General features: G+C 37.6%; 1 protein-coding gene across 1 annotated transcript in view; it reads left to right on the forward strand.

Moving 5' to 3' along the window:
- Positions 1 to 22,560, forward strand: part of LOC131393300 (olfactory receptor 1J21-like) — a 48,657-nt gene extending 26,097 nt beyond the window's left edge. The window contains exon 3 of the mRNA XM_058523955.1: positions 22,407 to 22,560. Within this exon, the coding sequence (XP_058379938.1) occupies positions 22,407 to 22,560 (154 nt within the window). The remainder of the gene's footprint in view (positions 1 to 22,406) is intronic.
- Positions 22,561 to 25,436: the final 2,876 nt, after the last annotated feature.

Consider the following 25,436-nt stretch of genomic DNA (forward strand, 5'->3'; position numbering starts at 1 on the left):
GTCGTGGCACTCACATGGGGCAGGACTGTGTTGACTGTGTGTGTGGACCTGTGGGCGGCAGGGCTTGTCAGCTGCAGAAGACTTGTGCTTCTCAAAGACCCAAATAGGAGGTTTGCCCCACCTTCCAAAGCCTGAAACGATTGGGTGCTCCTGTGGCTGAGGCCAGTCCCACCCAGCTGCAATCCTCAGAGAGCTGACAAGAGACTTAATAGGCTAGAGGCTTACAGCAATTGTAAGGTCCTGAGCCCAACAACCTGCCACGCTGGGGGCCTACTCACTTAAAAGAAATACTGCAACACAAATGTGGTATTAGAACTTGCAGCCAACTGTGCTGGGGCTCCCCACACCTGATAAAGAGACTGAAGGGCCCACAACAACTACAAGCAGCTGAGCATTACAACAGCTGGCCAGGAGCATAACTCAGCCTCCTTGGGCACCTACAGGGAGAACAAACAGGCCACAACAGATGGACACACGTAGCCCACATAGGGGTCACCCCTGGAACATTGAGAACTGAAGGAAGCACACTGGAAGCCTCCTAAGGCATCAGTTACATAAGGTCACCTATCCAAGAGCAGGAGACGTAGCTGACCTACCTAATACGTAGTCACAAGCACAGGGAAAGAGGCAAAATGAGGAGGCAAAAGAATACATTCCAAGTAAGGGAACAGGACAAAACCCCAGAAAAGGAACTAAGTGAAACAGAAATGAGCAACCTACCTGACAGAGAGTTCAAACTAAGAGTGTTAAGGATGCTCACTGATCTGGGGAGAAGAATAGATGAACTCAGTGAGAATGTCAACAAAGAAATGGAAGATATAAAAAAGAACCAATCAGAAATGAAGAATACAATACTGGAAATGAAAAATTCATTAGAGGGACTCAAAAGCAGAGTAGAGGATACAGAAGAACGGATCTGTGAGCTGGACAAAAGACTAGAAGAAATTACCCGAGCTGAACAGGTAAAAGAGAAAAGAATTAAAAAGAGTGAGGACAGTCTAAGGGACCTCTGGGACAACATCAAGCGCACTAACATCCGTGTTATAGGTGTCCCGAAAGAAGAAGAGCAAGACAAGGGGGCAGAGAATGTATTTCAAGAAATAATAGATGAAAACTTCCCTAACCTAAGGAAGGAAACAGACATCCAGGTACAGGAAGAACAGAGAGCCCCAAACAAGATAAACCCAAAGAGGCCCACACCAAGACACATCATAATCAAAATGTCCAGAATTAAAGATAAAGAGAGAATCCTAAAAGCTGCAAGAGAATGTCAAGTTACATACAAAGGAAACCCCATAAGGCTATCAGCTGACTTCTCAGCAGAAAACTTACAGACTAGAAGAGAATGGCACGATATATTTAAAGTGCTAAAAGGAAAAAACTTACAGCCAACAGTACTCTACCCAGCAAGGTTATCATTCAAAATGGAAGGAGAGATCAAAATTTTCCCAGATAAGCAAAAATTAAAGGAGTTTGTCACCAAGAAACCAGTGCTACAAGAAATGTTAAAGGGACTGATTTAAGGGGAAAAGAGAAGACCACAAATAGGAAAAATTATCTATTTCCATGATTAGAACATAATGGATACAAATAGACAAAAAAGAGGTTAGATATGATATCAAAAACATAAAAGGAAGGAGGAGGGGAATTAAGAGTACAGCTTTCAGACAGAGGTCAGACTAAAGTGACCATCAATTCTGTATAGAAGAAGAAAGGAACAGAGAAAGACTACTAAAACACTGAGAAAAAAAAAAGTTAAAAAATGGCAGTAAGTACATACTTATCAATAGCTACTTTAAACGTCAATGGACTAAATGCTCCAATTAAAAGGCATAGGGTGGCTGACTGGATAAAAAAACAAGACCCATATATATGCTGCATACAAGAGACACACTCCAGACCTAAAGACACTCACAAACTGAAAGTGAAGGGATGGAAAAAGATACTCCACGCAAATGGCAATGAAAAGAAAGCTGGGGTAGTAGTACTCATATCAGACAAAATAGACTTGAAAACAAAAACTGTAAAAAGAGACAAAGAAGGGCATTACATAATGATCGAGGGAGCAATCCAACAAGAGGATATAACACTTGTAAATATCTACGCACCCTATGTAGGTGCACCTAAATATATAAAACAGTTATTAACAGACATAAAAACAGAAATAGACAGTAAGACAATAATAGTAGGGGACTTTAACACTCCACTTACACCAACGGATAGATCATCCAAACAGAAGATCAATAAGGAAACACTGGCCTTAAACGACACACTAGAACAGATGGAGCTAGTAGATATATACAGAGCATTCCATCCAAAACCCGAAGAATACACGTTCTTTTCAAATGCACCTGGAACATTCTCCAGGATTGATCACATATTAGGCCACAAAACAAGTCTCCATAAATTTAAGAAGATTGAAATAATACCAAGCATCTTTTCTGACCACAATGCTGTGAAACTAGAAATCAACTATAGGAAGAAAATCAGAAAAGCCACAAATACGTGGAGATTAAACAAAATGCTACTGAACAACGACTGGGTTAACGAACAAATCAAAGAAGAAATCAAAAAATACCTGGAGACAAATGAAAATGAAAATACGACATGCCAGAATTAATGGATACAGCAAAATTGGTTCCAAGAGGGAAGTTTATAGCAATACAGGCCTATCTCAACAAACAAGAAAAATCTCAAATAAACAATCTAACAATGCACCTAAAGGAACTGGAAAAAGAAGAACAAACCAAGCCCAAAATCAGTAGAAGAAGGGAAATAATAAAAATCAGAGCAGAAATAAATGAAATAGAGACCAAAAAAACAATAGAAAAAATTAATAAAACCAAGAGCTGGTTCTTTGAAAAGATCAACAAACTTGACAAATCTTTAGCTAGACTCACCAAGAAAAAAAGAGATAAGGCACAAATAAGTAAAATCAGAAATGAAAGAGGAGAGGTTACAAAAGACACCTCAGAAATACAAAAGATTATAAGAGAATACTATGAAAAGCTATATGCCAACAAATTCAACAATCTGGAAGAAATGGATAAATTCTTAGAATCATACAACCTTCCAAAACTGGATCAAGAAGAAGTAGAGAATTTGAATAGACCAATCACCAGTAAGGAGTTCGAAACAGTAATCACAAACCTCCCCAAAAATAAAAGTCCAGGACCAGACGGCTTCCCTGGGGAATTCTACCAAACATTCAAAGAAGACTTAATACCTATCCTTCTCAAACTCTTCCAAAAAATTGAGGACGGGGGAAAGCTCCCTAACTCATTCTATGAAGCTGACATTACCCTGATACCAAAACCAGACAAGGACAACACAAAATAGAAAACTACAGGCCAATATCACTGATGAACATCGATGCAAAATTCCTCAACAAAATACTAGCAAATCGCATACAACAATATGTTAAAAAGGTTATACACCATGATCAAGTGGGATTTATTCCAGGGATGGTTTAACATTCGCAAATCAATCAACGTAATACACCACATTAATAAAATGAAGAATAAAAATCACATGATCATCTCAATGGATGCAGAGAAAGCATTTGACAAGATACAGCATCCATTTATGATAAAAACTCTGAATAAAATGGGTACAGAAGGAAAGTATCTCAACATAATAAAGACCATATATGAGAAACCCACAGCTAATATCCTCAATGGTGAAAAACTGAAAGCCATCCCTCTAAGAACAGGAACCAGACAAGGATGCTCACTCTCACCACTCCTAATTAACATAGCATTGGAAGTCCTAGCCAGAGCAATCAGGCAAGAAAAAGAAATAAAAGGGATCCAAATTGGAAAGGAAGAAGTGAAACTGTCACTATTTGCAGATGACATGATTTTATACATAGAAAACCCTAAAGAATCCACCAGAAAACTTTTAGAAGAAATAAACGAATATGGTAAATTTGCAGGATACAAAATCAACATACAAAAATCAGTTGCATTTCTGTACTCTAACAATGAAGTAGCAGAAATAGAAATTAAGAATACCATCCCCTTTCCAATTGCAACAAAAAGAATAAAATACCTAGGAATAAACTTAACCAAAGAGGTGAAAGATCTGTACACGGAAAACTACAAAACATTTCTGAAAGAAATTGAAGAAGACACAAAGAAATGGAAAGATATTCTGTGCTCTTGGATTGGAAGAATTAACATAGTTAAGATGTCCATACTTCCTAAAGCCATCTATAGATTCAAGGCAATCTCTATCAAAGGTCCAACAACATTTTTCACAGAAATAGAACAAAGAATCCTAAAATTTATATGGAACAACAAAAGACCTCGAATAGCTAAAGGAATCCTGAGAAAAAAGAACAAAGCTGGAGGTATCACACTCCCTGATTTCAAAATATACTACAAAGCTATAGTAACCAAAACAGCAAGGGGCTGGCACAAAAACAGACACACAGATCAATGGAATAGAATCCAAAGCCCAGAAATAAACCCACACATCTATGGACAGCTAATCTTTGACAAAGGAGCCAAGAACATACAATGGGGAAAAGAAAGTCTCTTCAACAAATGGTGTTGGGAAAACTGGATAGCCATATGCAAAAAAAATGAAAGTAGACCCTTACCTTTCACCATACACAAAAATTAACTCCAAATGGATTAAAGACTTGAATGTAAGACCTGAAACTGTGAATCTTCTAGAAGAAAACATAGGCAGTATGCTCTTCGACATCGGTCTCAGTAACATCTTTTCAAACACCACGTCTGACCAGGCAAGAAAAACAATAGAAAAAATAAACAAATGGGACTACATCAAACTAAAAAGCTTCTGCACAGCAAAGGAAACCATCAACAAAACGAAAAGACAACCTAACAATTGGGAGAAGATATTTGCAAACCATACTTCTGATAAGGGCTTAATCTCCAAAATATATAAAGAACTCATGCATCTCAACAACAAAAAAACTACCAACCCAATTAAAAAATGGGCAAAAGACCGGAACAGACATTTCTCCAAAGAAGATATACAGATGGCCAACAGACACATGAAAAGATGTTCAAAATCACTAACTATCAGGGAAATGCAAATCAAAACTACAATGAGATATCACCTCACGCCCATCAGAATGGCTATAATTAACAAGACAGGAAACAATACGTGTTGGAGAGGATGTGGAGAGAAGGGAACTCTCATACACTGCTGGTGGGAGTGCAAACTGGTGCAGCCACTATGGAAAACAGTATGGAGATTCCTCAAAAAATCAAGGCTAGAACTACCATATGATCCAGCTATTCCACTGTTGGGTATTTATCCAAAGAACTTTAAAACACCAATTTGTAAAGGTACATGCACCCCTGTGTTCATTGCAGCGTTATTCACAATAGCCAAGACTTGGAAGCAACCTAAGTGCCCATCAAGGGACGAATGGATAAAGAAGTTGTGGTATATATACACAATGGAATACTACTCAGCCATAAGAAACGATGAAATCCAGCCATTTGTGACAACATGGATGGACATTGAGGGTATAATGCAAAGTGAAATAAATCAGAGGGAGAATATCAAATACCGTATGATTTCCTTCATTAAGTAGTAGATAATAACAACAATAAACAAACACATAGGGACAGAGATTGGATTGGTGGTTACCAGAGAGGAAGGGGGGAGGGAGGAGGGTGAAAGGGATAATTCGGTACATGTGTGTGGTGATCGGTTGTAATTAGTATTTTGGTGGTGAACATGATGTAATCTATGCAGAAATAGAAGTACAATGATGTACACCTGAAATTTTTACAATGTCATAAACCAATTTTACTGCAATAAACAAAAAGTTAAAATAAATAAAATAAAAAAATATAAAGAGAGAATCCTAAAAGCCTCGAAAGAAAGACAAGTTACATACATGGAAACCCCATAAGGCTATCAGCTGACTTCTCAGCAGAAACATTACAGGCTAGAAGAGAGTGACATGATATATTTAAAGTGCTAAAAGGAAAAAACCTACAGCCAAGAATACTCTACTCAGCAAGGTTATCACTCAAAATGGAAGGAGAGATAATAAGTTTTCCTGACAAGCAAAAATTAAAGGCGTTTGTCACCAAGAAACTAGTACTACAAGAAATGCTACAGAGAATTATTTAAGGGGAAAAAAGAAGACCACAAATACGCAATATTATCTATTTCCATGATAAGAGGGTAATGGATACAAATGCACAAAAAAGAGGTTAGATAGGATATCAAAACATAAAATGTGGGAGGAGGGGAGGTAAAGAGTAGAGCTTTCACACAGAGGTCAAATTAAAGAGACTATCAACTTAATATAGACTGCTATATACGTAGGTTGCTATATATAAATGCCATGGTAATCACAAACCAGAATCCCATAATAAATATACAAAAAACCAAGAGAAATGAACTCAAACATAATACCATAGAAAGCCATCTAACCACAATGGAAGAGAGCAAGAGAAGAAGAAAGGAACAGAGAAGAACTACTAAGACACCAAGAAAAAAAGTTAAAAAATGGGAGTAAGTACATACTTATCATTAGCTACTTTAAACGTCAATGGACTAAATGCTCCAATTAAAAGGCATAGGGTGGCTGATTGGATAAAAAAACAAGACCCATTTATATGCTGCATACAAGAGACAAACTTCAGACCTAAAGACACTCACAAACTGAAAGAGAAGGGAAGGAAAAGATACTCCATGCAAATGGCAATCAAAAGAAAGCTGGGGTAGCAATACTCATATCAGACAAAATAGACTTTAAAACAAAAGCTGTAAAAAGAGACAAAGAAGTGCATTACATAATGATCAAGGGATAATCCAACAAGAGTATATAACACTTGTAAATATCTATGCACCCAACGCAGGAACACCTAAATATATAAAGCAATTATTAACAGACATAAAAAGAGAAATAGACAGTAACACAATAATAGTAGGGGAAATAAAGTCTCCACTTATAGCAAGAGGTAGATCATCCAAACAGATGATCAATAAGGAAACATCGGCCTTGTATGACACACTAGAAGAGATGGACCTAGTAGATATATACAGAACATTCCATCGAAAAACTGAAGAATACACATTCTTTTCAAATGCACATGGAACATTCTCCAGAATTGATCACATATTAGGCCACAAAACACGTCTCCATAAATTTGGGAAGATTGAAATAATACCAAGTATCTTTTCTGATCACAACGGTATGAAACTAGAAATCAACTATAAGAAGAAAATCAGAAAAGCCACAAATATGTGGAGATTAAACAAAATGCTACTGAGCACGATTGAGTCATCAAAGGAGAAATCAAAAAATACCTGGAGACAAATGAAAATGAAAATACGACATGCTAGAATTTATGGGATACAGCAAAAGCAGTTCTAAGAGGAAGTTTATAACAATAGAGGCCTATCTCAACAAGCAAGAAAAATATCAAATAAACAATCTAAAAATGCACCTGAAGGAAGTGGAAAAAGAAGAACAAAAAAAGTCCAAAATCAGTAGAAGAAGGTAAATAATAAAAATCAGAGCAGAAATAAATGAAATGGAGACTACAAAAAAATAGAAAAAATTAATATAAGCAAGAACCAGTTCTTTGAAAAGATAAAGAAAATTGACAAACTTTTAGCTAGACTCACTAAGAAAAAAAGAGAGAAGGCTCAAATAAGTTAATTCAGAGATGAAAGGGGGGAAATTACAACAGACACCTCAGAAATACAAAATATTGTAAGAGAATACTATGAAAAGCTGTATGCCAACCAATTCGACAATCTGGAAAAAATGAATAAATTCTTAGAATCATACAACTTTCCAAAACTAGATCAAAAAGAAATAGAGAATTTGAATAGACCAATCACCAGTAAAGTGATCGAGACTGTAATCAAAAACCTCCCTCAAAATAAAAGTCCAGGACCAGATGGCTTCCCTGGTGAATTCTACCAAACATTCAAAGAAGACTTAACACATATCCTTCTCAAACTCTTCCAAAAAAGTGGGGAGGGGGGAAGCTCCCTAACTCGTTCTACGAAGCCGACATTACCCTGATACCAAAACCAGACAAGGACAACACAAAAAAAAGAAAATTACAGGCCAATATCACTGATGAACATCGATGCAAAAGCCTCAACAAAATACTACCAAATCGCATACAACAATACATTAAAAAGATTATACACCAAGATCAGGTGGGATTTATTCCAGGTATTCAGGGATGGTACAACATTTGCAAATCCATCAATGTAATACACCACATTAATAAAATGAAGAATAAAAATCACATGATCATCTCAATAGATACAGAGAAAGCATTTGACAAGTTACAGCATCCATTTATGATAAAAACTCTGAATCAAATGGGTTAGAAGGAAAGTACCTCAACATAATAAAGGCCATATATAACAAACCCACAGCTAATATCATCCTCAATGGTGAAAAACTGAAATCTATCCCTCTAAGAACAGGAACCAGACAAGGATGCTCACTTTCACCACTCCTAATTAACATAGCATTGGAAGTCCTAGCCAGAGCAATCAGGCAAGAAAAAGAAATAAAAGGGATCCAAATTGGAAAGGAAGAAGAGAAATTGTCACTATTTGCAGATGACATGATTTTATATATAGAAAACCCTAAATAATTCACCAAAAAACTTTTAGAAGTAATAAATGAATACGGTAAAGTTGCAGGATACAAAATCAACACACAAAAATCAGTTGCATTTCTATACACTACCAACAATGTAGCAGAAAGAGAAATTAAGAATACAATCCCATTTACAATTGCAACAAAAAGAATAAAATACCTAGGAAAAAACTTAACCAAAGAGGTGAAACGTCTGTACACTGAAAACTATAAAACCTTGCTGAAAGAAATTGAACAAGATACAAAGAAATGGAAAGACATTCCATGATTTTTGATTGGAAGAATTTACATAATTAAGATGTCCATACTTCCTAAAGCAATCTATAGATTCAATGCCATTCCTATCAAAGGTCCAACAACATTTTTCTCAGAAATAGAAAAAAGAATCCTAAAATTTATATGGAACAACAACAAAGACCCCGAATAGCTAACGGAATCCTGAGAAAAAAGAACAAAGCTGGAGATATCACACTCCCTGATTTCAAAATATACTACAAAGCTATAGTAACCAAATAACATGGTACTAGCAGAAAAACTGACACACATATCAATGGAATAGAATCGAAAGCCCAGAAATAAATCCACACATCTATGGACAGCTAGTCTTCGACAAAGGAGCCAAGAATATACAATGGAGAAGGGAAAGTCTCTTCAACAAATGGTGTTGGGAAAACTGGACAGCCACATGCAAAAAATGAAAGTAGACCCTTACCTTACACCATACACAAAAATTAACTCAAAATGGATTAAAGACTTGACTGTAAGACCTGAAACAATGAAACTTCTGGAAGAAAACATAGGCAGTATGCTCTTCAATGCCGGTCTTAGCAACATATTTTCAAGCACCATGTCTGATGGGGAAAGAGAAATGATAGAAAAAATAAACAAATGGGACTACATCAAACTAAAAAGCTTCTGCACAGCAAAGGAAACCATCAACAAAATGAAAAGACAACCTAACAATTGGGAGAAGATATTTGCAAACCATATATCTGATAAGGGGTTAATCTCCAAAATATATAAAGAACTGATGCCTCTCAACAACAAAAAAAACTACCAACCCAATTAAAAAATGGGCAAAAGACCTGAAGAGACATTTCTCCAAAGAAGGTAAATAGATGGACAATAGGCACATGATGCTCAGCATCATTAATTATCAGGGAGATGTAAATCAAAACAACAATGAGATATGACCTCATGCCTGTCAGAATGGCTGTATTTAACAAGAGAGGAAACAAGTGTTGGAGAGGATGTGGACAGAAGGGAACTCTTATAAACTGCTGGTGGGAGTGCAAACTGGTGCAGCCACTATGGAAAACAGTATGGAGATTCCTCAAAACATTAAGGATAGAACTACCATATGATCCAGCTATTCCACTGCCGGATATTTATCCAAAGAACTTGAAAACACCAATGCATAAGGATACATGCACCCTTGTGTTCATTGCAGCGTTATTCACAATAGCCAAAATGTGGAAGCAACCTAAGTGCCCATCTAGGGACGAATGGGTAAAGAAGATGTGGTATTTATACACAATGGAATACTACTCAGCCGTAAGAAACGATGAAATCCAGCCATTTGTGACAACATGGATGGACATTGAGGGTATTATGCAAAGTGAAATAAGTCAGAGGGAGAATGTCAAATACCGTATGATCTCACTCATTAAGCAGTAGCTATAACAACAACAAACAAACACATAGTGACAGAGATTGGATTGGTGGTTACCAGAGGGGAACAGGGGAGGGAGGAGGGTGAAAGAGATAATTAGGCACTTGTGTGTGGTGATAGGTTGTAATTAGTATTTGGGTGGTGAACACGATGTAATCTATGCAGAAATAGAAGTATAATGATGTACACCTGAAATTTATACAATGTTATAAACCAATGTTACCACAATAAGCCAAAAATATATATATATATATCTGAATTTTTGAAAAGAAAAAAAAATGACTTCCTTGTCTCATGTACATAAAAATAGTGTGCTATATTTTAATGCAAAATTTTAAAGCATTGCCCTCTGTCCTTGAAAGTTCTTGAAATACATGAAGTTGATATTTTTATGTAGTGTGAGATAGAGATTCATTTTAATGTTTCTTCATATGAATAATAAAGTTTTTTTTAAAGGGTGTATTTTTTCTCCTCTACTCTGCAATAGATATCCTTGACTGAAAATGAAATTATCAGTTAGGTAATTTCATCTGTACTCCAAAAAATAGATGAAGATAAATGATGGGTAATCTTTAAGTAGAAGTGTATCTGTAAGGATTTGTTCTGGAGAGTAGAACAAAGGTGCTTGCATATAACACTGGGGACAAGTTTGAATGAGCAGGGGAACAGAGGTCAGGCAATTTGCTCTTGAAGATTAAAAAAGCTAAAATTAAAGATTTCATCATGAAGCATGAAATAGATAGTTTCAAAAGTTTAATGGGTAGGAGCTGCAAATCTCAAGAATGACTGAAATACTCTGCCAAATGTCTCAGTCTGCAGCAGTCATGCAGGTGGCTCTTAGGACCTCAATGGGAAACTACTGTGCATCTCACTTCTGCCTATATTTCTGGCTATAATTACCTCCAGAGAGTAATGGCTTCTCCTCTTCTGCCTTCTAAATCTCTCATGAGTTTCGCTCATTGGAAAATATTAAACATGAACTATACAGAGAAGAACAGTCTGGAAAATGTAGTTTCCCCCTCACCAATGCAATGCTGCAGAAGTCTTAGAAGTGAACAATGATGATGCTAAGTTAACAACTGACAATCTAGTATAGGACATAAGGACAAGAAAAGCGGATTAGGTAGGAGGCTAAGAGAGTGCCCATATGCAAGTCTCAGGAACAGGATGAGGGATGCATGGGACAGAGCCAAAACATAATTCTATTCCATAATTCCAATTCTTTCTCTCTCCTCTCCCATTTCATCTTTCATAATGCGCTCACTCTTATAAAAGATAGGGATATATATAAAACTCTCTATATGGTCTTTTGAAGCTTCTCCCACTAAGCTTGAAGTGAGGAGGAAAGCACCCCCTCTCTGTTGGGAGGATTTGGGTTTCACTGTGCAGCTTTCTGAAAAACAGAACAAAAACAAAAACAAAAAACACCACTTTACAAGAACCTCTCATCTCCAGGTCTAAGCACTTTTTAGAACCACATCTAGGTTGGGAGGCTCAAGAGTGATGAAATAGATTACTGGGCACTTCCTATAAAAATCCTCATTTTGTGTCTTACAACTCACTTTGGTATCTGGTGTCAATCAAATCTTGGTGCCTCAGTTGAAGCTTCCAGTTCAACATCTTGACACATGCTGCTCCCTCTTCCAGTTGACAACAGGATAAGACAGATTTGTTAAGTCTCAGGTAAAGCAACCCCTTATTTGGGAAATTTTTCATATCCTCTGCCACTAGGCTGAGCTAATTATTCCTCTTCAGGGCATAGCATTCCATGTAAACAATTACAGTCCTTGGTTGAATTTCTCTGGAGTCAGCCAGCCAATATTGAAACCTTTCCTTAACTAACTGTGATTTTAAGGCATTCTTCAGCTCTTTGAGACTGAGTTTTCCCAATACATCTCTTAGGATTGTTGTCAGGATTAAAGTACATGATTTTAATGCATATTAAGCTTTTTGACCAGTACCTGAGACAACAGAGGTGACATTTATTTTGTTGCTGAATATCTATATGTGTTTGGGGAGGAAGAAAGTGTGAGCTGTATTCCTGAAGGACAAGAAAACAGTGTGTTAATTATTATATAAGGAAAGTAAAATTTAATATGTTCCCCCTGCAAATTCTAGAAGGTCTCAGGGTCCCTGGATTCCAGGGTGCCTGGGTGAAGAAGAAGCCATGTTGTCACCAAAATGGAAAATTCTTTAGAAAAGGTGATGTGAAAGGCTAGACACATTGTATAACAACTTTAATATTTGGGGAAGGGCCAGCACTGATGTCTTCCATTGAATGATACCAGCCAAAATGACATCATAGCATCCTCAAAGTATTTTACAATCCCCATTATCCAGGAAAAGAACAAATTAAGCCAGATAAAACATATCCCATTTTACTACTCCCTCAGATAGTTGCAAGAATAATGTCAGCAAAGATTTCTGAGGAAGAGCTGTGGAAGGAAGACAAGAGAGCTATATTTTCAATAATTTGTATTTGCATATTATTGTGTAAATAAGATCATATGTGTGTTTTAAAAAAAAGGTAAGTTTTAAAAGAAAGGAATAATATGCTTTCTTACTCAAGAGTTTTCTCAAGGCCCCTTACATGTGTTTATTTCCAGGCTATAAATAAAGAGATTCAACATAGGAGTGACCACTACGTACATCAACAAAGCAAATGTGTTATTGTTGTTGGTGTTGTTGGATAAGGGAAGAAAATATAGACCAATAATTGTCCCATAGTAGAAAGTCACTACTGAGAGATGAGATCCACAAGTGCACAAGGCTTTGCAGATGCCCTGAGTAGACAGAACCCAGAGGATAGTGGCCCCTCTGTGGCCTTAAGAAACCAGGATGCATAAGAATGGAAGCATAGTGGCCGTTAATCCTGCAGTAAAGATTACCAATTAGTTGAGGGAAGTATCTGAGCAGGACAATTTGAGCACTGCCGCAAGGTCACAGAAGAAGTGGCAGACAGTGTGGTCAGCACAGAAGGACAGCCAAGCCAGGAGGAGGGTGTCCAAAAGAGCATAAGCACAAGCAATGAGCCAGGACCAGGCCACCAGTATGACACAAACGCTCTGACTCATGATGGTGGTATAATGGAGAGGGTGACAGATGGCCACATATCTGTCATAGGCCATTGAAGTGATGAGGAAACTGTCCAGATCAGCAAAAATTATGAAAAAATATGTCTGTGAAATCCACTCTGCGTAGGGGATGGTTTTGTACTAAGTCTGCATGTTCCTCAGTATCTCTGGGACAGTGACAGACGAGAAATTAATATCAGTGAAGGCCAACTGACTGATGAAGAAGTACATGGGGGTGTGGAGGAAAGAGTCCAGCCTGATGAGCAGGTTCCCCAGCACCATGGTCAGGTACATGCCCAGGAACAAGGCAAAGAACACATTCTGCTGTTTGGGCCTGATGGGGAGCCCCAGGAGGAGGAACTGGGGCACGCTGCTCTGGTTCTCCCTCCTCATACTGATACATCAGCTGGAGGGGACTGCTGGGGAAAGCTGAAGGGAAAAGGAATGCCTCAGGATAAAAAAAATGATAATTGTGGCATAGCATAATAGAGATGTTCTTTCAATTTAGGGAATTTTTTTCATCCTTATTTTCTTATATGTGATGCATATTTTGCTGGATAAAAGCAGAAAAAGTGTAGGTTTAGGATATACAGCCACTTTCTTTATCAATCTGTTTCCGGTCTCTGTAAATGATAACACTAACAGTTAATGTTTATTAAACACTGTCCTCACGTGCTGTTCTAAGGGTGGACAGGTGGTAACTCATTCAACAGTTTTAAGTATATTAACTAGGCAGGTACTATTATGATTTCCACTTTTCAGGTGGGATAGCTGAGGCAGACAGTCTCACAGTCACTGAGGCAAGAAGAGGAGAAGCTGGGATTTGGGCCCAAGCATTTTGATTTCAGAGTTTGGTCTCTGGAAGCAGAACCAATTATTTGACATCAGAAATCTCACTGTCCTTTGGAATTTTGTGTGTAACGATCTGTTGAATTCTGTACCCTCTGCTTGTCCACCCAGCCCAGATTGTTTCTAATTTGTTCATTGCTTATAGACCCAGAATCTATCGCAATTAACACATACACAATATAAATTTGTTCATCAAATATTAAGATATCGCATCCAAATTAAATTCATCATTGCAGAGTCTTCAAGAAACTTACATCCGGCCTTGCTCAAGGCTCAAGTTTAACCCTAATAATTCTGTGGTCTCATGTTATTTAGTTGCCGCATGGCCTTGCATTCAAAGAAGTACAATCTAAAAGCCAAACATAATTTTTAAAAGGAATTATAATGTGTTTAGTGTCTCTGAAATAACCCATATGAGATTTATTTCCTAACCCAAATCAATATTTATCAAAATAACCATATATTTTTTAAAAGAAGCTACAACATATCAATGCTGATTATAAAGATATATTGATGACAATAGGTAATGTATTTTTACAAAGATAAATGGATAAAACAGTGGAAGAAAATCGAGAACCTAGAAACAGACACGTTTATAATGAGGACTTGGCCTCACCATCACTTTATCAGCTGCATTCAGAAGACAACCAGGTACCAGTCCTGGTTCCTCCACCCTCAACTGAGTGAAAGGAAGAGTGCAATTATGAACCATATTAATCTAGTAGGCAAAAATTCATGCTAAATGATAAATTTCAATGACTACGGCCAAAGTAGCCAAAGTAGCCGGTCCCTATAATGTGTGGAATCAGAAATCAAATCAAAATATTTAGGAATTCTTTACCATTTAGGTGTTCCAGAAATGGGTGAAAAATAGTTTGCTAATTATTCTTAGAGGGCAGAAGGCTTTCTGCACCTTGGACCCAACCCTGACCCCACAATCTTCACGGATTGTGGAAAATGAGTGATGAAACACTCTCTCTAATTTTCTTGAGATTCTTCAGATTTCCTGGGTCCATTTTTCTTGGGGGAAAATGCAGAACTATGGTTGTTTGGTGTGATTTCCAGAACAACATTGAGCCTTCCATATCCCTACCCAAAACACCACCCTCAATAGACTGCTGGTACTGAAATTCTTTCAGTAAGAGGAAAAAGGCTTTAAAGTCTCCACTATAGATTAGGTTTAAAAGTAAGTATACCTGGGAGGGAGAGCCCTCTGGCCAGCACTCTCACTAAGGTGGAATGGTTGGGAGCTGTTCATATCTGGGGACCAGGTTTGGACGGCAGAAGAAGGGCACTGACCTCCTCAGACAAAGTGAGGTGGGGAGAGGAGTGCGGATTATAAGCAGAACGAAAGCAGAGGCTGTGGACACTAAGAACAAATTTACTGTCTTTCCAATGTGGCTGAGGTGATTGCTATAGGGCTAGAAATAGTTGCAGTGTTAATAAAATCTGATTTAACACCTAATTTGCACTGGGTGCTTTTCAAATACTGTTCAATGTTTCCCACAACAGTTCAACATAGGCATTCTGATCCTCATTTTACAGAGGAGAAAGCTGGGACTCAGTGATGAAACTTGCCCAATGTTATACCACTAGTATGCAGTGAACCTGGGATTTGATCCCAGGTCTATCTGGCTTCAGAGACTGTATTCTTCCCACTATGTTACATGTCTTTGTTAACTATATCCTCAAGCAAGACAGTCCTTGCTGCCTGAGAGCACTCAAGAATTTCAGGAAGTAAATCAAGAAGTTTGAGGACGAATGAAAACCTATGGCTTCAAGATATGTGCCTAGATGGTAATATCAATAATAATGATAACAATAAAATTATATAACAGTCACTCACTAATTACATATTTACTGTGTGAATAATATAGACCAGCTGCTGTGACATGTACTTTATATCATATCAGCCTAACAGGACCACAAAAATAGCATTATTCTCATTTAACCAGTTGGAAACTAAGGCTTAGAGAGTGTAAGTAATTTACCTACAATAATTCAGCACGGAAATGATGGACGGATCATTCAATCCAAGATTTATCTGATTTCAAATCCATGTTCCTAAGCACCATGTTATATTGCCTCCAGCAGAGCATGAGTTGATGAGAAAGAGACATCAGGATATGTGTTTCTCATTAAAGAGACGAAGATGGGAACTGAAACGTCCACCAAAGCCTTTGGAGGGATGCATTGCCTTAGTCCTTAGTCAGATGATCAGAAATGAATAGAGAGACTAGGATACCAGCTACTGGGTTTACAAAGACAGCTGTTCTTAAAGTGAATTTCTCAGGGCTCCAGACCGAAAGCAGTTCAGACCCTGGTCAATGTTTTTGACGGACTACCTAATTTCTATCAATAAGGGAAAGGTTGAGGCAATTACAGTACACATCCATTGGAAGTAGTATTACATAGCCAATAAAATGAGTTCATGAAAGCTCATTATATAACTTTTAAAGGAATATAATAGAAAATTACATATAGACATGTTTACAATTATTTGGAAAAATCCCAATTATTATTATTATTTTTATCCCTGGAAGGTTGTGCTTATAGCTTGGATGCAGGCCAGATATGCAGCAAAACTGTAAAAGAGGTAACATTTTCGTAGAGAAAAAAGCACAAACCCCATGGAATTATAATTATTGTGTCCACATAAGTTATTTGAGGGGACACAACAAAATTATATAAAGTACCTGGCACAAATCTGAAAGATTTTGAAGCAGATCACACACACACACATGCACACATGTTGCTAAGCAAAGTCTACAACCTAGGTTGAGAGTGAAAAATTAAAATACTATCAGCTCTGGAGTATGAACTAATTTTTCATTTTCTCTCCAAAAGACTTAGAGCTGGGAGAAGGAGAAAAGTCACAAGCTCAACCCTGTAGTGGGGAGGAGGTACACTCTTTTTCACCAGATCCCTACAATGTTCAAGGTGTTAATTTTTACCAGCCAGGTAGGAAACCCAGGGGACCCAGGCCACAAATTTCTAGTGAGGGACAATTTAGGAGTAATTATTGCATTTCCCTTATCCATTCCCAGGGGAGATGTGCCATTGCCAGGTACTAAAGACAGCCAACACCTTTGAGAATATAAATAAGAACTTTTATTATTTGCAGATTCATTTAGTTCTAAAGTATTTTCACATTTATGAGTTGATTTAATACTCACAATAATTTTAGCAAGATAGTATGTTTCTAATTTTATTTTGTTTGAGCATGGGTCAAAAGAAAATGGCCAAATGAAGATTCAAACCCAAACACATTAACTTAAAACCTAAAGCCTAATTCTATTGCACCATGATGCCTCCCTGGTAATAGTGGGCTCTGTATCATATGGACTTCTTTCTTCCCTAATTCAATCTGGAGAGTTGCCACTATTCACTAGGGAATAAAAACACTTATCAAGGAATACTTGGGCTGCTGTTTCTCAGAAATAGAATTTTTTTCTTCCTAAAGAAACACTTGAATGCATGCAGGGATTTTGTTTTTTGACAATTATAACACATAATAGTTGACACATACTCAGAGCTCAAAATATATTCTTTAACCATAAGAATGAGTATGAGAAGCCTTTGGATACCTGTTCCATCCACACTGGCAAATACAGAGAAGAGACAAAGAATCAAGTGGAGGAGAGACAGCATTTTATTCAGTATTTTTTCCAATAATTTATTCATTCTTCTACTCATTCATAAAATTATTGTGTACGTACTATGTTGCAAGGATTTTGTGAGTACTGTGAGCAAATAGTTGAAAAAACAGGTTTTTTTCTTTAAAAGAGCTGCCAATCTAGTGAGTAGGATATAAAAGGCAGTGTGTGTCAAATGCTGTAATTAAGGTGAGTGCTGAGGGCTATGGGAGTATGGAGGAGGGGTGTCAAACCCAAATTTAAGGGGTCAAGCAAGGTAGGCTTGTAGGAAGTTACATTTAAGCAGAGACCTGAGACAATCAAAATAAGTAAAATGTGACATGGACAGCATAAAGGCAGATATTTGGAGGGGAGAAAAAGAGAGCAACAAGAAAACACCTGGAGGAGAGAAAGGATAACAAATTTGGAAGGTTGTAATTAGGAAAATGAGAATAGCTGAAATGTACACTTCAATAGGGGAAGAAGTTCAGGATAAAGCCAAAGAAGTTAGCAGGAGTAAATCACGCAGAACCTTGGAAACCATGCTGAACAATTTGCACTTTATCCAAAAGGAAAAGGAGAGCCATAGAAGGATTTGATTAGAATATTGACAGTGTCATATTAAAAACTACCACTATAGGTAAGGAATGGATAATGAGCATGTGTTTGCAGTGAGTGGAGGAAATGTTGGCAGGACAGGAATAGAGTGGTTGGATGCAAGTCCATAAGCAAGGATACTAGTTAGGAAGTGATCACAGTAACTTAGGCAAGAGATTATGGAGTCTGTCTAAGAGAGAGAATGGAGTTGGAGAGAACTATATGGATTTCAGTCTCCTTCAGAGTCAAAGTCTGAAAGATGTCATAATTTCGATGTTAGGTGATTTTGACAAAACTATATAAAATGAGGAAAATGTAGGAGTTAAAAGCCTCTCTAAATTTATGGCTTGGCAAGCGCAGTGTATGCTTGTGCTATTTACTGAGATAGGAGACATAGAAGGAGAAACAGGTTTGAGAAGTTTTTAACACACTTGAGTATGAAGTACCTATGGGTCATCCATGAGAAGAAATTCAGAAGGCAGGTGGATATGTTTTGGATAGAGATAGAAATTCATGGGTCATCAACATAAAAGAGGATGAGAATGCCTAAACAAAAATGAGATGAATAAGAAAAGCTGAGGAAAGAGAGCAAGAATGGAATGGAGAGAAAGAAGGGAGGAAAGAGGGATGAGGGAAATAAAAGCAAGGGAAGGGAAGAGAACAGGGCTGAGGACAGATCATAAGGAACATTGACAATTAAGGAAATGACAGAGAAAGTGTGTTCCAAAAAAGACATCAAAGAACAACCAGAGATATAGAAGGACGATATAAAAATATGGGACCATGGCAGCTAACAGAAGATAAGGTTAAGTATTGAAAATCTCCCACTGGATTTAGTAATAAGAAGAATTTTGGTGATGTAACCAGGAGTAATGTCAGTGAGTGGTAGGAACAGAATCTAGACTACAGTGGATTGAGGAATAAATGGAAAGTAGCAATTACAGAAGGTGACTAGTTGGATTGATCCAAGATTGAAACTTTACTAGTTGGGTGGGTTGGAAGGCCATTGTGGTAAAGACTTGGGCAAATTGGTAAGAGGGTAATAAACCATGAGAGCCAACTTGGGGAGGTAATAGAGTGAAGATGAAACAAATTGGGGGGAAAAATTGACAGTATCAGAAACTGGATAGATTTATGAAGCCAAAGATCCTGTATAATGCGTACAGTGGAAAGAGAGAGCAAAAATTTAATGTTTACATTTAATATTTCATAGGTAAAGCAATTTCAGTTTTCATAATATGGCCAGGGGATGAGATGCCTAAAGTGCAATGGTGGTCAAGGTCATTGAAGATGAGATCAAAGAATAAATATGCTATGTTGTTGAATGGTTGATTCATGCAAATACTGAAGGCACCCAAGTTAATGGCTAATTTGCAGAGGAGAAGTAAACTAATTCAGGTGCCAAAGCTATAAGAAAATAGAGTCATTGGAGTGTGGTAGTTGCTGGTGTGCGCTTTGACATATAACAGTTTCTACTCTTTGCCTAATACGCAAAAATCTTTACGCAGAAAGATGTCTAATTACAGCATAATTTTAAAAGATAAGAATTAGTTACAGCCTATTTTCCATCAATAAAGGAAGAGTTAAAGCAGTTATGGTACATATCTATTGGAAGTCATATTACACAACCATTAAAATGATGTTTATGAAAGCTTATGATAATTTTTGAAAGAATATAAGAGAAAATTGTATATAGGCATGTTTACAACTATTCACAAACATGCTGATTATCATTTTTTTAAAACCTGGAAGAATGTGCTCCAAAATATTAACAGAAGCTATATTTTGTTGTTGGAAGTAGAAGCATTTATGTGTTTTAAAATATTTATTTGCCTTAATATTCATATAACCATGCATTTCTTATATAAATAACGAAAACATTAGATAATTTTGTGAACCACTGCTGATTCTCGTGGGAAAGAGTGGTCCCGATAAAAGCCTGTATACTTTGTATCCACTCTCATAGGTTCATCTACTTCTTTTTGTCCAAAATACTCTTGGTCTCTGAACTTCCATTCTTACTCCTTTAGGCCCCTGGCAACCAACTAAACCATTCACCAATGCCCAAGAATCCATGTATATTCCTATCCCATGCCATTTACACAAAAGTATGACTAGGTGTACTGCTCAAATGCTTTCTGAACAGGGAGGATTTCCCTGTATCACTGTAGTTCGCAGCCACACTGATCTGACCTGAATTAGAACCGCAGTCAATTTTCAGCTCCCGCAAACATATATAGCTGACCCATGAATCAAGATCAGGATTTTTTCCCTTTATCGGTTGGTTGTATGGAACCCCTCATGAGGCCATAGGTGTGAGCTGAGGGAGAGATATCAATGCAACGTAGTTAGATGATATGTGGGTCCAGGTCACCGGTTTTTGAAATTTACTTTTGCTTTCCAGACCTACTGAGGTTTAGTGTCAAACTTGCTGTTGTGTCTAACTGATCTTGTGACTTTTTGTCTGGCAATACTCAGCTCCAGTCACTTGATGTCACCTGGTTAGGCACTCAGTCTCTACTAAGGCCAAGTAATTTGCTAGCACCTTCAGAAACACTGCATTGCAACTCTTCTAATGGAGTTTGCCAGAGGTTCTGTGAGGTGCCATTGTCTACCACAGACACCTTGAGCACCATGGATCCTGCCAACTTAGGTGATACAATTAGCAGAGTCACTTGTGCCATAAACTGCATCAGCTGCAGAGGCCTCTATTGAGCTAGATCCTAATTAAAACTGGCCGTCTATCAAATCACTTGACAAATTGGTTGGAGCAGTATTCCAGGTATTGTATGTGCTGTCTCCAAAATCTGAAGAGCCCTACCAAATGCTATGGAAGGTGCAATAACTTGTTCTTTGCTTTCCAGTTAGAATCCAATTGTTCTTTTGCTTTCTAGCCCAATGTAAGCTCCTCTGTGACCCTCTAACCCTTGCTGCCAGACACAGGTCTTTCTTCTATCTACAGTATGTGAGACCTTAATCCAAAGTGTCTCCATCCTGACTCACTGTATTTCAATCTGTCCAAACTCACCACACATACCATTGTCTGTGCCTTGCTGTCTACCACTCTGTACTGCTTGCTTACATAGCTTCCTGTATCTAGCATCTGAGCTCCCTACATCCTCTATCCAACTCTTTTTGTCTTTTTGACATACTTATTTGCCTCCTCCACATAGTTTCCCTTCCCAGTGAACCAAGTGTCTGGTGTGTCCTTCCCAGGGAATCCTGTATCTCTAGCCAATCTAGCTTATGGCCCACTTTGAGTTTGCTACACAGCTACTGGCCAATATTCTGGTAACTTCTCTGGCTTTTGCCTGGAATGTTAACCATGGGACATGTACTAGAATTCAACAACGGTGAGTTGACAGAGTTTTCTGAGTCCTTCTGCTCCAAGGTATACAAAGTAGTGACATTAATACAGGTCATCACAGCTAGAAAGAAGCTGCCCAGATATAGACTTCACTATATCTACCACCTCTTAAACCCAGATATCAAAAGGCCGAAATAAACTCTCAAAGATTATTATTTCAAGCTATAAATACTTCTTTGTCCTATATACCTCACCCCTAAGAATCACAAACGCCACAATAAATGATCATTTTATTCAAAGGTTCAATTTCAAAGAACATGAAGCTTTTCAATTTTAAGAGTCAATTTTTCTGGATGTGTGTGCCAACTTTTTTCCTATTTGCAAGTTTATTTTCTTTGTGGGGTTTTTTGGTCTGTTTTCCCTTCCTTCTTCCCTCCCTTCCTCCTTCCTTTCCTTCTTTCCTCCCTCCCTCCCTCCCTTCTTTCCTTCCTTCTTTCCTACCTTCCTTCCTTCCTACTTTCTTCATTCTTCCCTTCATTCATCTCTTCAACCAAGAGGATCTTCAAAGTGTTGTCTACATGTGGCTCCCATCTCTCTGTGGTGTGTTTGTATTACGGGGCAATATTTGGGCAGTCTCTTTCCGAACATTAAGTAATTTCTTTGGCGAGGACATCATTGTGGCTCTCTTGTACATGGTGGTCACACCCATGTTGAACCCCTTTATCTACAGCCTTAGGAACAGAAACGCGAAAGAGGCCCTTGGTAAACTCTTCAGTAGAGCAACATTTTTCTCACAGTGACATCATCTTTTATGTAAATCAGAAACCTATTTTTGTTAGTCTTATGTATGTGATTTTCCATCTGAATATGTCTCAAGACTTTTATCTCTCCAAGCCCTGTGACAACTGATGGCATGTTGGATGTACTTGGTAAATATTTGTTGACCAGCATTTCATTCTCTTATTAACAATACTTTCCATTACAAATAACTTTTGATCAGCAAATGCCAAATTAATTTTGTTACTTCTTTATGCAACTTGGGAGCATAAGTAATACTATAATATACAGCTTGGTTATCTTTATTTGAAGAGAGTTTTGGAGACTCTTAATTTTGGCCCATAATCTCAGGCTATAACACATCCCAGAATCTAAAGAATTAGCTATATTATTTCACTACACTCTCTTATGCAGACTAAATGAGTTTTCATTTTGTCTTTATGAGTCTACTTAAATCAAAGAATTCACTACCTGTCAGTTAAACAGGAGGAAATGTATTACTCTCTGCTCATGGTAGAAAATGTTACAACAAGAACTCTGAAGATACGAGGCCCTGTTGGAGATCAAGACTCCCCAGGAAATCCCCCTTTGCCAACAGTATGCGGTTAAAATTGCTTAACCCCCATACACAATCATTAATGAAAGCATGCTTCATGCTAGCCTACTCTGCAAATACAACCAAATTATAGTGCAAACTCCCTGAAAGATTCATTGCTTTCCTACAAATGGGACTCCAGACTCAGCCCTGATTATCCTTCTTAGACATTGTGCTTTCCCAAAAGAAGAAAGAAAGCAAAGCTTCTCAAACTTTAATGTGCATATGAATTCCTGGAGAGCTTGCTAACACACGGATTTCTGGAATCTACCACCCCAAATTCTGATTCAGTAAATCTGGGATGGGGCCCAATAATTTGCATTTGTAACCAGTTCCCTCAGGATGCTGATGTTGCAATTACGTGAACTATGATTTGAAGAGCACTGGTGTAAAGAATTAATCACAGAAATTGAGGGATGCACATTTATAACACCTTATGTGAATTCTGATAGTAAGTAGAGTGAAACAAGAGAATGCTTAAATTATTTTGGTGGTAGAGAAATCTATGGTTCATGTTGATATTTTCAGATTAATTCTGGCTACAATAAATTCCTTTTTTCAATCTCTAATATAAGAGGTCTTTTCTTGAGCTATCAGATTTTCTGTTCTCTCTTATATATAATATAGATATATGGATACTACATATCACACTTTGTAACATCACACCAGACTATATGTTCAACAAAAATGAAGCCAAAGCTTTGAAAAAAATTACATCCTATGTCCAGTGGTGCCTTCTTGTTACCATTAAGCCTTGTGGGATTTCAGTACAACTTGCAACTTTGCTAATGTTACTCAAAATATATTTTAATAGATTTGAACTAACAATTATTTCACACATGATGCACAATAAAATGTCTATTTTTCTATAATGCAGTAGTTGATTGCAGGGTAGCTGTACCTCCGCAAAGGGACACGAGTTCTTGACAGGACAATGAACAATTTTATGTTATATGATGTCATTGATTTCTAAAAGGCCTCATGTAACTTCCCATGTTTCTTGACATAGCCCATAAGATAGCATTTTTCTTGAATCCTTTTCATGTTATTGTTATTATGTGCATCGATTTTTTTTACTCCAGTCTTTTCATCTCCTCTTTTTGCTTGCATCTGCACTATGCAAAATGCAATATGTTTACCCACCTTTACATATGAATATAAAACTAATTAGTATATAACCAGCAGCTGGAAGGACATTTAAGGCTGTGATGATGCTCCAAACTCTGTTCTGTTTGGGGTGTAAAGATGGAAATCAAAACAATTTGAAGGAGTCAATATGTGATATATATGTAGAATACTACAATAACAACTTTCCTTTATTATTCATTTAATTTCATTCCGTAAGCTTTGACTTAGCCTATGTGTAAGTGAACATAATCTGGCATTGTTGTCTCTTTCTCCACAGGGTTCAACCTGGACTTCCATCCTTTGTGTACTGTCATGGGCATGTTCAAAGTTAGGTTCTTCTCTTTTCAAAGGACTAAGTCACAGGCACCAAGGAACTAAGACAATGGAGCCCATTAAAAGTGATGCTTTGTAGATATTAAAGTAGCCTTGATCAGAAAACTGAGAAATGAGATGATTTCAAGGCATAGTATAATCTTTAATAAAGTTTCACTGTGAATTTTTGTGTTAATTCAATGAGAGGTCAACTAAAAATTTTTAAAATTAAGTACATTGATATTGTATATATTCTACCTAGGGGAAACTTAAATTTAGTAGGGAAGAGCCAGTAAGGAAGTCTTTTCACATTTTCTTGCGGCTCACATTCACAGTGCATCCACTTTAACGTTCTTCCTAAGGACAGCATTTCCCCCTTACAACCATCTGCCTCAGAAATACCTGGTCCCAGATCTCATGAATGAGCATCTCTGGAGGTGGAGCTGGAATCTGCACCTTTTACAAGCTCCCCACCTGATTCTGCTGAACAATAAAGTTTAGGGACCACTGCCCTAGGACATCTGTCCTGGAGGGAGTAAGAAGAAAACCGAGCAATTAATATATATTTAATGCATGTCTCTATCCAAGAGCTTGGTACCTTGTCCCCTTGCGTCCTCTTCCTGGTAGGTCGAGTGGAGCTCACGTGTTCATTTCTGAAGCTGTTGAGTTGAGAAGAATAAGCTCCATGCACATGGATATTCTCTCTAATGTCAAGGAGAGCTTTAGGAGCACAGAAGTTGTAGGCTAAATCTGGTCTCTGGATCTCCTACAAAGAAGCTGAGAAACAAGTCCATACTCCCAGGAGTTAGATGACTTGAGCATAAAGTTCAGAGAAGAACTGGGCATTCTTCATCAGGAGAAGGT

The sequence above is a fragment of the Diceros bicornis genome, chromosome 28 (genome assembly GCF_020826845.1).
Source record: "Diceros bicornis minor isolate mBicDic1 chromosome 28, mDicBic1.mat.cur, whole genome shotgun sequence".
Lineage (NCBI taxonomy): Eukaryota > Metazoa > Chordata > Mammalia > Perissodactyla > Rhinocerotidae > Diceros > Diceros bicornis.